The sequence below is a fragment of the Sabethes cyaneus genome, chromosome 1, assembly GCF_943734655.1.
Source record: "Sabethes cyaneus chromosome 1, idSabCyanKW18_F2, whole genome shotgun sequence".
Taxonomy (NCBI): Eukaryota; Metazoa; Arthropoda; class Insecta; order Diptera; family Culicidae; genus Sabethes; species Sabethes cyaneus.
Window position 1 is genome coordinate 23899711 of NC_071353.1, and position 14568 is coordinate 23914278.

The 14568-nt window shown below is 40.2% G+C and overlaps 1 protein-coding gene across 1 annotated transcript; it reads right to left on the reverse strand.

The window, feature by feature from the left end:
- Positions 1 to 10295: 10295 nt before the first annotated feature.
- Positions 10296 to 13532, reverse strand: LOC128743135 (zinc finger protein OZF-like). Its single transcript, XM_053839662.1, has 2 exons — positions 12940 to 13532; positions 10296 to 11743 (listed from the first exon to the last, which is right to left on the reverse strand). The coding sequence occupies exons 1-2, from the start codon at positions 13407 to 13409 to the stop codon at positions 10819 to 10821; spliced, it is 1395 nt and encodes a 464-aa protein (XP_053695637.1). The 5' UTR covers positions 13410 to 13532; the 3' UTR covers positions 10296 to 10818.
- Between the last annotated feature and the right edge of the window lie 1036 nt (positions 13533 to 14568).

A 14568-nucleotide genomic window follows, 5' to 3' on the forward strand; every position in this document is an offset into this window, starting at 1 on the left:
ATTTGGTATAACGAGCGATTAATTTAACGTGCTTCGTTGTTTGTCAATACCACCACTACCACCCCAGCAATAATTACAGTCAGAACAATCCATAACAGAAAACCGTGCGGTAGTTGTGCAGCAATAGGTCACAATTACGTTATCCACAGCTGCTTTGTGAAAATAGTAACGAAATAATAGACAGCATAACAAAAGGGTCCGTCACATCCAATGTCCAAACTGCTTGAAAGCGACATCTACCCTGTAGCTGTGGTGCGAGTTACAAGCAGACTCCACAGCGCCTTCTATCGATAGCAGAGGAAACAAGAAAGAAAATACCAAAGGTTATCCAAACGAATACATACATTCTTCTTAAGCCCACCTTCCCAGAGTATATGTGGTAGCAGTGTTTTAGCAGATCATAGTAGGCCAATCTTTCAAGTAAGGCACGTTCACACGAAATCACAAGCAAATACACACATTCGCCATTTTGAACGATGAAACACACTCTCACACACACATAAAACACTGAAACAACACTTCGTATTAATGTGAATAGTAATGAGAAAACAACAATCCTAGTTTAGTATTTGCAAATAACAACACGAACAGTGAATAAATAGGGCGCAAACAGTTGAGCAAGAGTGAGTAACAAAAACTGTTAGCATCGATACAATCAAACGAGCGTGGAAATGTGCTATGCATAGTCATTACCAAAACGTCTTCAGATGGAAAACCCCATGGGATCAACAGATTTTTGCCAAACAAAAAAAAAAATAAACCAAACAAAACCCGAATCCAGAACATGTCATCCAAACCAAGCAAACGCGCAAGGAACGTTAAATTAATGGCTCATACTATAGACTCAAAGCGGGAGAATGAACAAAAGAAAGTGGAACAGTAGACAAACGATCGAGAAAGATAGAATACAGAGACAAAAAAATTAGCAGTAGTGTGGGACATGTGGCTGTAGTAAGCACGAATTTGCATTTTCAGAAATAATAACAAAAATAATAATAATTAAATAGAGTACGTATGTTAATGGAGAGAATACATACGGAGCAGGAGACTGTCTCCATCGTGGAAAATATGTAGAATTGTTAGAATGATGGAAGCTGTTTCAGTTGAATCCATTCTTTTGTTCACTCTAACGTCCGATCTAACACATGTGAGTAAACAAAAAAAACAACACATCTGTATAGAGATAACACAAAAGCGAGGGTAAAAGTGTTTTACTTTATGCCGATTCATGCAAGGTATTCTATCAAAGTAGGGCAAAGAAACAGAAAGCCTTCTTGCGAACAAAAAGGTATTTATACGGAAAGTTGTTGACTATATTTACTATGAAGATTTTTTTTTACTTCTTTTTCTATACAAAATGGCGTCCAACTCTAGGCGCAATGGCAGATAAAGGCATTCGAAACTAAAGAAAACGAACACGTACACGCACGTGTAACAATCGGATACCAAAAAAAGCTGAGAATACGCTTACGTAACGCAAAACAAAGTGACGAAATCAAAGAAGCTTTGAACAAGATGGAAGGCATATTTTGAAATGTTTTCAAAATGGAACTGAGTGAGCAGAAGCAAGAAATTCAAGAATAAGCCAGCCAAACTACACAGACGCAAAGCGATCAGCAACAAATGTCAAATCCTATGTCCCACGTTCTTACGGAACAAGGGCTTATCGTTTCTTCCATATCTAACTAATTCATGGAAAAATCGGTCACATTGTGGCTGTGTAGTCTGTGGCACAGGTTCTGTTTAATCCCAGCAGCTAGCTCGAGAAGAAAGACAGTAGGCGGAGCAAACCAAGAAGATATATTACCATTATTTAAGTTAAATCATGTGTACGAGTAAACTCAAGTGACAAGGATGAAGAAAAAGTTAGGTACAGTAAGCACGTGAAGCACACTTGTAGCCGTAAATTGTAATTTATACAATTACGTTCTGTATGGTATTTTACCAAATTACATAAACAAAAAAAACTATTGAATATTTAAAGTAAACCCCCCATACTTAGACATGAAACAAGGGAAACACACTTGCCAAAATCGAACACATAACAAAATATTCCGAAACTGACAGGTGAATCCACAGAAATACACAGTTTCCGAACATCGTCACCAATAAATAATAAAACAGTATTTAGAAAGCATAGAGCGCGTTATCAACACATCACCAATAAAAGGAAAACGACAGTTGCCTACAGAAGATAACTTGACTTGTCAACAGAAAAGGCTATGGCGAATAGAAGAAACTTAGCAACAGCCCGGCCGTTCATCGCGCCGTCCGCTAGTTGCTTTATTCAGTTCCGATTGCGACGTAACATACGACCGATGACGGATGTCACTAAACTTTGGGCATTTCGCAGCCACACGAATAATCGATCTTGAGAATGTTTAGTTGACGTGCCGAAGCGTTGCTCGCGAGCGAATGGACGTGCGAGACGATCCGTTGAACTATACGAAAGTAGTGCGTTTTCTAGAACATTCTCAGCATTATTCAGTCACGCACAGCAAAACTGAAACGAGATGTATGCTTATACGAAAAAACTCCACGAAAGGCGGGTCTATACGATATGGCTAGAATGAGACCCTGTTCCTGTTCTAGATGGGACTGCCTCCCCTGTATCGGCCCGTCTTTCCACCTAGGTTGTTTAGAGTTCACAAGAACAGTTTTAAGTTCCGTGGAAGTTTTAGTTTAAGCGTTGCCTCTGCCTGATCCGGGATAGTACGACAGCGAACGCAACTAACCTTGATTTTCATTATCCAGAAACCTGTAGGGGCTCAGTGCTACTAGTTTTGCAATTCCGGAGGTTTGCATTAACACCGAGCGATATTCATGCGATTCTACCTTGGTAGCCGACATACGGTTCGCTGGATTGGTATTCCGGTGCAACCCAAAAACATCAGCGTCCAGGGTAGTCGAGTCGTTCACTACAAACCTAGTACCACATACACTTTTATGGATAGTGACAAAACATCGTTGATTCTTAGATACACTCCAGTGTGATCGGTTTGTTGTTTTAAGATGCCCTAGATTAGTTGTAAACATATCCGTTCCGGTATACTAATTTAGTATAGCATACATGCAAACTAATTCCTTTCCACAGTTCAGTTCATTCTGCCAACCCTGCCCCGATAACACACATACTTACAGTAGTAATAATAGCGCAAGAACTATTATTATAATCATGGTGTAATTAAAAGGGAAAAGGTAAAGAGAAATAAACAATGACCATAACATATTACCGTATATCTTTTAAAAGAATAAATTTAAATGAAAATCTCAAAATAGAGTTGATGTAGTGTCGAAAAGCATATAAATATAACAGATATAACTAAAAGTTTAATTAAAATCATATTTTTTCGTATGAATAAAGCAAAAGAAAAAATATCAGACATCATCAAAAACGGTGCCGTGATCGAAAGCACCCGACTCAGATCGGTCGATCTATGTAAGGTGGATGCACACGGCACACGGCACGCGGCACCAGCGAAGGCACAAGTTGGAAACCTCGTACCAAGCGCTCGTATTGGTCGGTTCGTATACGACCGACCGAGTCAGCCGAAGTTTTCGGAAGTTACTCCGCGCTGCACGGCGTTTGAATGACGCCATGCCATCTAGAAATGTGAGTGCAGCCAGCGAGTAATGTTTCTATTTCGAAAATTCACTGAACCAAACTTCAACCGGGAAACGGACACAATTGGATGTGTTGCGTTTTCTTCTTCACGTGTGGAACATCTCTTCATGGTTCCACGCACAAAGTGGGCCTCGCTCGAACCAGGTTCCACACATCGGAATAGGAAAGTCCTATGCTATGGAGTGTAATATAGGGACAATAGTCATTGAAAGAGTGGCGTAAAATTGAAGAAATTCAGCGTAGTCATTGAAAGAGCGGCGTAAAAATGAAATCCAGGACACCTGGATTCGAAGCAACAACATAATATGCCAAAAAGCCATAACGTGTAGTTAGTCAAGGGTCCACACTCGGGCTGTGACATTTATACGTCTCCCACATAAGCCGGAAACGTATCGAGGCTGCGACGTAGAAACCAGATGGCCAAACCGAATGGAATAGTATTCTTACGAACAAAAGGTAATAATGAACCAAATCAAAATGTAAACGAACTATTTAAAAGCAAACAAAGAAACCAAATCCAAAGAAAAGTAATCGACACGACTAGGTGTTGATGTATCTGGCCCGAAGCAGGCGGAAGAAGAGGAGTCATTCGCAAAAGTTGTGAGAATAGAAACAGAAGAAGCAAACCACGTGAAAAAGCGATAGGTGACAAAAGCGGAAAGAATACATACAAAAATATTCATTAGTGAAACTAAAACCCACAAGAAACTCTCCGCTCGCTAGCGATAATGAAAGAAAAACAAAACGGTAAAATTACACACACACACATGAATCGATTAAAGTATAAAGAAATGAAATACTATTAACTATTTAATAACTATTATTAAAATGAATTATATAATATATAAATATATGTGATTATAAATAGGTTAAACATAATTTGTCAATAGCAAGAACAACAAAAATATATATATACATATATGTATAATTAACAATATACAAAAAAGAACAGATTTTCTGCTCGCCACCGTTAAAATGGGAACCTGTTTTGAAGACGCTCCCACTTGTTCTCGCGCAACATGTGAAAAGGGCCTATGTGCAAATGATAGATTCTCTTCGTGTCTCCTCTCTTACGTTTATTGCGGTGACGTAAAAGCATTCCAATGCAATTTTTCTTTATGTATGTATGTATGGGGGTAGCCACCATCCCTTCAAGGGTTTCCCATTGTATGCAAGTAGAATTACTGTAGAATCGAATTTATCTAGGGTACGGGAGGGTATACCCAGCACGCTACTAATTTCGGCATACATTACCTTTTTTGGCTATACTTTCCCAAATAAAAACTTTGCCGCTATAAGGTACACCGGGGCAAGTGGGACTTAAAAAATGCATAGTTTGGATTTATTCCACTGTGTTTTCTATAGGGGTAATAGGGGCATAATGAGCATACGGGGCAAAATGGGCCACCGTTCGTTTGGGCAGATTGGACAATCAATTTCGCTAATTTAATTAACGAAATTGTTGATAATGCTCTTAGTAAGCATCTCAACAAAAATCGCGTCCAAATTCGTTAACATGACTAAGATATGGAGAAAAAACTCGAGCCGATTCAGGATTGTAAAAATACTATAAGAATTGCAACCCACAAAATAAGCTCTATAGCCATTTGTTGCGTGCTATGGACTTCTCCACTCCATATATAGTTTCTATTATCATATATGAACAATTACTTTGTATAATTGAGATATTTTTTTGTTTTATCGCATTATTATAATTATTTTTGATTAGCATAGCTGTAAGGGGCATAATGAGCATGCCTGGCAATGTATTTGTACATAACCAATAAAGACTGGAAAGTAATCCAGAAATCCTATAAAGAAGGATTTCTGTCTGTCTGTCTGTCTGTCCGTATGTTCCTTATAGAATCGAAAACTACTGAACCAATCGGCATGAAAATATGCATGTAGAGGTTTTTTGGGGCCAGGAAAGGTTTTAGTGATGGTTAGAAACCCCTCCCCCCACTAAGAGGGGGGGCTCCCATACAAATGAAACACAAATTTCTGCATAACTCGACAACTAATCAAGCAAATAGAACAAAATTTGGCATGTGGGTGTTTTCGGTGACAAGAATTTATTCTATGGTAAATTGAGACCCCTCCCCTCTTTATAAGGGGAATTATAACTCCTCTCCTCTTTAAAAGGGGGAGCTTCCATACAAATTTCCTAATAACTCGAGAACTAATCAAGCAAATGGAACCAAATTTGGCATGTGAAGGTTTTCGAGGGCAAGAATATTTTCTATAGTAAATTGGGACCCCTCCCAACTTTAAGAGGGGGGGGGGGGGGGGCTCCTATACAAACGAAATACAAATTTCCTCATAACTCGAGAACTAATCAAGCAAATGGAACCAAATTTGGCACGTGGGTGTTTTTGGAGGCAAAATATTTTCTATGGTGAATTAGGACCCCTCCCAACTTTAAGAGGGGGTGCTTCTACACAAATGAAATACAAATTTCCTCATAATTCGAGAACTAATCAAGCAAATGGAACCATATTTGGCATGTGGGTGTTTTTGGAGGCAACCATTTTTTCTATGATGAATTAGGACCTCTTACCTTTTTAAGAGGGGGGGACGAGACGGTCGCGAGTGTTGCCGGTGACCCGCCGTCGGAAGCGCCGCCCACTGTGGGGCTTGCAAAACTCGAGATTGTGACAAAAATCATCCGAGATTCATGATTTATGTACAACACAGGTTAATTTGTGGCAATACGAAGTTTGTCGGGTCAGCTAGTATAAACATAAAAATGACACAGTCAAGTATAACGCTGCGTAATTGTAAGCAACAATCAACCCGAAAATTGCGGTTACAGAGCAAAAATTGAGTCTTTCATCTACCTGCCACTTGAACTGCCATGTTGTTCGACTGAAAAAAAAACACGTTAAATAGAAACAATCATAAAACAACCGCTGAATGAAATCAAAATAGTCACCATTTCTCTTTTCTTCTATATGATATAATCTTTTATGTTATTTTCCAGTAAAAACTGGCTAAAATGGTAACTTTAACTAAGGTGCCCATATTGCCCCGTATGGTGGCCCATTATGCCCCGTATGGTTTTTGAACGAAGCAAAAAGTATCATTTTTTAAACATTTAAATTTGATGGCTGTTCATAGTCAATCAATATTTTAACATTGTTAATTTATCAAAGACATGTCAAATCGTAAGTTTATGGCAATTATTAAAATTTTGATTACGCGGTACATGTTTTATGAGGCGTTTTCCTTAGGTGGCCCATATTGCCCCTACCACCCCTACCTATGATTATTTCAATCAGGTAATCCGGCTGAAACCATCAGCAATTGCTTACGCGTATCCGCTCTTGATGATGGTTTGGAAAACACACAATTATGATCACGTTTACTTATTCTAGAAACTAAACAGCTGTGAATATCACAGAACAATTCTACTTTATACTTTTTATCACGAAAGAACACAAAAATTTCCCTCTGATATGAAAATATAAATCAATTTTCATTCACTAGCCATTAGCAGCATTTTGTTTTTAATTCCAGCATATGGTGCATTATTTACACTACTACCAAGATGTGAGGCCTGAAACGCCTGAAAAGCTTCTATCGTGTTGACATAGCTAGTTAGACATAGCAGCAAGCTGTTGTTACTGCAAAACTACTTATCTTCAATGAGCCCGGTATGTAGGCAATACCGAAACGTTATCCATCGGTCTCTTTTGATCTGGTTTTGCAAAGCATCTAATCCCGGTGCAGGCTACTTCGGGTTGTCGGATTTAAAAAACAAGGACACCACTATAGAGAATGGGCTCAATTTAGCCGCAGCGACTTTTCTCGATCATTTCTCGCGACTATAACTCAAATTCAGTAGCGTTTCATTAAAACCAAAATACACGCCGATATTCAGTAAATAATATTCTTTCAACTGGTATAAAAATCTTGTCTCGAATAAATATAGTTTCAACGTAATTCCTGAATATTGTTCAGGCTACCGCTTAATGGGCTGGAAATACCAATCCGTTCCCTACCTAGCAACTTTCATGTCAATGCTGTTCATGAAGGACCAAAAGGGGTTGAGTGGATCTATAAGCAATGTCGCTTATATGATTCCACGGGAATATAAGACACTCCTTCCAGCATAGACTTCCGGTTTCTAGATACATAACTTCGCCATGCAAACTTATCTTGCGTGATGATTTGTGTGCTAGAAGGGTGCGTCAAAATCCTCTCCGACCTTATATGACTTAGGCTGGTTACCACACCCCTCATCCAGTCTTCGATTCATTCGATACCCTGATGCTCCAGCCCCTTTACGATAATGATGGTATATGGCAAAGTAATAAAATATGTGTATATACATTATATGAAGATATATGGACAAACATAGAACAATCTCACCAGCAGTCCTTTGAATGGAATAGAGTTGCATTATTTGAGTTTACATGAGTGCTTGCATTATTAATTCAATCTTTTCTTCTGGTATCCATGAGCATTATTTAAACTTTCTTCGGCCCGAGTTTTCACTGTACAGTAGAAGGTGCTTGCTTCATGAGCTTCAACGAAACAAATAACTAAAATAACTCATGTTAAGCTTACCTACTAACAAGGTCGTATGGCTCAGCCCTCATCCTAATCCGCAGTTTTGAGATCAGGCAGCCGGGAACCACCCATCATCGCACCTCCTAGCTTGGCTTGGCTAGCATTACCGGGTAACGCCACGTGGAGGCGCTAGGTAGGGGATTGGGATGGCTGGAACTATGTTAGACGCTTCCGCATTTGCCTTCCCCATTTCATACCCATTCCAATGCAATTTTTCTTAACCACTTACTTAATTGGCCTATTGGGGGTTGGTCTCCAGTTCCGCGGGCACCCAGTGCTTGCCAGATCTCGCTCCACCTGGTCTTGCCACCTCGCTCGCTGTGCCTCTCTTCGTCTTGTTCCTACCGGATTCGATGCGAAAACCACTTTTGCAGGATAGTTGTCCGGCATTCTAGCAACATGTCCTACCCAACGTATCCGTCCACCTTTACCCACCTTCTGAATACTTTGTTCGCCGTAGAGACGCGCGTGCTCGTGGTTCATTCTTCGCCTCCATACACCGTTCTCTTGCACTCCCCCAAAGATGGTTCTTAGCACCCGCGGTGCCGTTCGAAAACTTCAAGTGCTCGTAGGTCCTCTTCTAGCAGTGTCCACGTTTCGTGCCCGTAGAGGACAACCGGTCTAATTATTGTTTTGTACTGTGTGCACTTTGTACGGGAGCTCAGATTGTGCGACCGCAAGTGTATGTGGAGTCCGTAGTAGACGTAGTAGTAGTAGTAGTAGAGTGATAATACGCTTTTTAATCTCACGGCTGATATTGTTATCCTCTGTTGCCAGTGAGCCGATTACGTCGAGCTCATCCCCGTCGATTACCACGGTACTGCCCAAGTGGGCTCTGTCGCGTTCGGTCCCGCCCGCCAGCATATACTTCCTTTTAGAGAGACGTATTTATCTTCAATCCAGTCTTCTCTGCTTCGCGTGTTAGTCTGGTGTACTGATCTTCTACCGCCTCAAATGTTCTGCCGACAGCATCCACGTCGTCAGCAATGCAGATAAATTGACTGGATTTATTGAAAATCGTGCCCCGCATTTCGATCGCCGCTCGTCTTATAACACTTTCAAGCGCTATGTTGAATAGCAGACAGGAAAGACCATCTCCTTGTCGAAGTCCCCTGCGAGATTCGAATGGGTCCGACAATCCATCGAAGCCATGACAAGTCTAGTAAGCTTGCCCGGAAAGCCGTTTTCGTCCAAAATTTTTTCATAGCTCTTGTCAGTTTACGCTATCATATGCTGCTTTAAAATCGATGAACAGGTGATGCGTGGAGTCTAGGAATTCGCGGCATTTCCGGATGATCTGCCCCTGAGTGAAGATTTGGTCCGTTGTAGACCGACCCTCCATCAAGCCGGCCTGGTAACTTCCTACAAATCTATTGGTTATTGGCGATAGTCGATAGAAGATGACTTGGGACAGCACTTTATAGGCGGCATTCAGGATAGTGATCGCTCGGTAATTCTCACAATCCACCTTATCGCCTTTCTTGTAGATAGGGCAGATAACCCCGGCATTCCACTCCTCCGGTAGTAGTTCCGTATACCAAATCTTGACAATCAATTGATGCCTCAAAATGTTCTTCCAGATCCGTTCGACTGACGATTGTCACTTTCTCCAAAATCAGTTAGAGGTCTTTGCCACTTGGTGCGATGTGAACCGCATGTTAGTGAACCCGAAGAAGTGTTCAATAATCATATTCTCCAGAAAAAAGACCCGATCATGTCTTATTATGAGCTCAATGGCACACCGACCAACTTGTTCGGCCCCATTGGTCTTCAGCCTGCGCGCCATTCAGGCGTTCATCGTAGTGCTGCTTCCACATTTCGGTCGTCAGTCAAGTCAAGATACATACCTCCATTTGGTTATTTTCTGCGTGTATCATGAAATCATCACGAAATTTATATGAAACAAAATCTTACAGGACATATCGGACCTTTGAATGAAACATAACATTTCTTTCAGCTAATATAGCATGAGAATGACAATTGGGTGTATATTTCAATAAATACGACATTGAAGCGATAATATCAAGCGGGTTTGAAATAAATTACGATGCGGCACATGTCACTAAACTGTTCTATTATGTATAATACTGTCAATATAAATAAGACTATTTATTGTGTTTGCTTTTTTTTACTTTCTTTGAAAACAACTAACAACTAATTCAACGAGACAAACAATCGTTCAGAGTAGAATTTTATCTACAATACAATTCAAAACGTTCGGTATTATATTTGTTGCTTTCAACTGTTGCTCCACTATGAAAGCTTTGATCTTCTGCTGTGTTGCTATTTTTTCCTAACCGCTAATGCTTTTCAGGTACACCGGTAGCCATTAAACGTAGCGCGATTACTTAGTTTCCTTCACTATCAATAAAAAAAACTGGTTGACCACTAAAGGTTCTACTCGTGTATGTTTATGAATGTATTTATTTTTGAGTACGTAAACGTTGCCTATATTCTAGAATAGCCACTTATTTTAAATAGTTTAATAATTGGTTAGTACATCGATTCAAACATCGTTTTGATTTGGAAATTAGACCTACACTGTTGGGGAATGAAATCTCAATACTATATTGTGCGAAATTTGTGCCGCCCTTCGCTGTTGGCTGCTGGTGAGGCCCCTTTTACCGGACCATATGAATTCGCTTTGCATGCATCACCAAATACCTCTTCTGTTTGGTACTAAATCCACAGAGCGGACACTGATAGGGAAGTGTTTCGACATGGGTAAGTTTGTGCTTTTGCAAACTCTCCGGGTTATTGAATTTCTTGTCGCACTGATTGCAAGGAAAATTTCGCTCATTCATGTGAACTAACTGATGACTAGTAAGATGGTTTCTGTAGCGAAATTTTTTGTCGCAAAATGTGCAGGAAAATTTGACTTCGCTCTCATCGTGGATACGCTGATGGTTGTACAGCGCGACGTTCGTTTTAAACCGCTTCGAACAGGTGGAACACGTAAAATTTCGATCCCTCGAGTGTACTCCTGCGACGTGGTTGTTGAGTAGCCTTTGGTTTCCGAATTTTTTGTTGCAGTACGTGCAGGTGAAATTTTTTATGTTCAAATGAACCTGGTTGATGTGATAAGAGTAAGCGCTACGATTGGCTAGGGTCTTTTCGCAAATGTAGCAGTACAGTTTACGGACGTCGGGTTTCGCTTCCGGTGGTGGGGGAGATTTTTCGTCATTTTCTTTGTTACCGATTTCTGTTCCCTCGCCAGACTTACCTTCCGCCGTTTGCTGACTACCTTCGCCTTCCTCTACGTCTACGCCGGATGTTTGCTGTTCCTGGTCGTCCTCATCTTCCGGTTGAGAATCAGATGCCCCAGGCTGGCTAAACAGGCTCAGCGCGTGCATGGTCATGTGCTGAATTAGGACATTCCTATCCAAATAGTTATCACACTGTTCACAGTGGAATATCTGCTCGGAGTGTTGATCCTTTAAATGATCTACCAGATTGGTTTTGTTGGCAAACGTGTTAGTTTTGATCGTACCATTCGTTTTGCAGAAGCTGCAGGTAAACGCTTTAGAGCTGCGAGTTAACCGTTTGCTGGAAGTGGACGTAATTAAAAAGATTCAACAACTATGGACACAGAGTAGCAAATGATATTTGTTTAATTGTTCATTGGTTCCAGTTAAGGTCATGCCAGATTTCAAAACTTCATTTTTGGGTTTTTCGAATATGGTTGAAATGCTAGATTAGACATTATACAGAATTAAATTATTAAAACCTTAATTTATTAGGGATTTTCTGTTTTGCTTACACATTTGTTATCTCTTGAATGCTGTTTTTTCATATGGTTTAAGAGATAGCGGTTCTGTTTAAACCGAGCCGTACAAACGGTACATTGAAACCGTTTTTCTGTGTTATGCGTCTTCCAATGGCGGTTTAGGTTGTGCTTGGAACGAAAGCTTCGTCCGCATTCGGTGCACTCGTGAGTCCATTCTAGCGAGTGGGTGGTCTCGTGAAGTTCAAGTTTAGAACGAGTGTAAAAGCTACTCGAGCAAACAGAACACACAAACTGACGTTCCTCACCATGCGTTCGTTTATGTATGGAAAGTGCCGACTTTTGTCTAAAAGACTTTTCGCATCGGTCACAAGCATACACCCTTTTATTAGTATGCAAATACCGGTGTTCGGTAAGGTTTCTTTTATTAGTGAAGCTATTTCCACATATGTCACAGCAATAGGTTCTTAGCTTTTCGTGCACCTCGTGAACGTGTCTGCTAAGACCCTGAGAAATCCGAAAAGACTTTGTACAGTGTGGACAAGCAAACGGCCTTTCTCCATTGTGAATTCGAAGATGCGCCTGGTATGTGTAAGGTGAATTCATTTGTTTGCCACATTCTACACATTTGTAGTAGACTAGTCCATCAATAGTAATCTTGGCCTTGTCAACAACATCTTTAACAAGAGGTATTGTAGGTGCCCGACACAAGCTAGAGGCTTGTAGATTAAACACTTCAGCTTTCTCAGTAAATTGTGGCATCAATATTTCATATTCTCCATAAAAATCTACTGGAGGTTCAAAAAAATCTTTCGCATCATGTGATTCCTCAATATCTAAGCTCAGCTCGCAGATGGAGTACCGTGATTCCCTGTAACAACATACATGCCATTAGCTAATCGTAAAGTGCACTTAATGTAAGAATCTAAGGCACTCCATCACGAATTTGAGCTTTGCAATAGCGTAATCCCGTATCGATTCTAATAGAAGTACAAAAACAGACATTAATTTAACTTACCCTTTCTTTTCTGTGAGTTCAGCCAGATCCTCATTTTGACTCTCATTCCGTTGCGACTTTTTTGGAGTTTTCACGGCCGGCATACTTGGTTCGTCATCCACCAATTCTTCTTCTTCCTCCTCGGTAACCACCTTCGTATTATCGTCCAAGTCCTTCAGCTCTTCGGCTGTACTCATCATCGTTCGGAACTTTTCGTCCGTCCGGTGGCACTTTTCAAACAGGTCATGAAATCGGTCTAGCGTTTCCCGACATCCATCGCATACTTTTGTTGGTAAACAGTCCTCTGCGAGTATTTCAATATGCAGATATTTACCGATTCGTTCCCGGAGCCGATCAGCAGCTCGCTTTCCGAAAACCGAGGTCAAATTTTCTCCGAGCGCGCCACATATACGACACAGGGCTTGAAAATCAATTTCTACCATCTTGAGACTTTCGTCAGGCTGCTCGGAAGCCAGGCGACAAATGTCCATTGTTTACGTACTTAGGCAGTTTTTAAACCACAGTAAACAAATCGAACACGTTTTTCAAAAGTTCATGCCGCTTTTGCACAATTTGCATTTAGGTATAAACACTTTGAAAACTTTCTTTTTGAAAAAATATCAAGCAGTCACGAAAGCACTTTTGTTTAGGTTTCCATATTTTTTCACTTTCCTGTCAACTCGCTGTCGCTGTCTATTTTCCCGATGGCAGGTGTGCGACGCCAAAGAAGAAAATTCAAGCAGTGCAACCAGCCAGTGCTTACCATTGCAGTGACTACCAGCATGGCCCCGCTAATCCGACGACTCGCAACGATCGAGATCCCGTTAATGTTCAAACCGAGGTTCAAACCAAGGTTGCAACAAAAGCAACAACTAGCAACATGTCGCATTCTACACATTTTGCATTCTATCATGGCGCCAAAAAATTGCCCAGTCTAAACGCATTTTGAATGAAGATTCAATTGGGTCCTAAAATTTGTGATAAAAAGATGATTTTTTTAGAAGGAACGATAAAGCTTCCCATTATGACTACCAGAGTATAGTTTTTTCTTTTTTAAAAAGATGCAGAGCACTAAGGCTGTGAACCATTTCGCGAAATTTTTAACTTTTTGGTTAAAATTTGACAGTTCGATGGTTATTTCTCCTTGAGTGGTTAAAATCAGTTCAGAATGTGAACCATTTCATATTTGACGGATTGATAGTTTTTTTTTGCTCAATGAGAGCATATAAGGTGAGGATGAAAATATTGTTTTTTCTGTCCGAGTTAAAATCGGAGGAATTTTTGATGTTCATTTGCTTTTTTTGATAGATAAAATTCATCTCATTTCAATCCGGGTTGTTTGAACAAATTTGTAATGCGATAAGCATCCATACCAATGTAAAACAAATCTATCGAAAAATCAGCGAAACTTGTCGAAGCTCTCTTCCTCACCTGTGCATATCTCATTGGCTCTCAGAACTTGGTTAAAACTAACCATGCTCCCGAGCAGGGTTATTTTCGGAAAACCATCGAACTGTCAAATTTTAACCAAAAAGTTAAAAATTTCGCGAAATGGTTCACAGCCTAAAAAATTAAAAAACAAAAATATTGTAATTTATTCTCCCTTGACATTAGAGATCTTTCTTGACATAACGAAAATAACACGTTTCT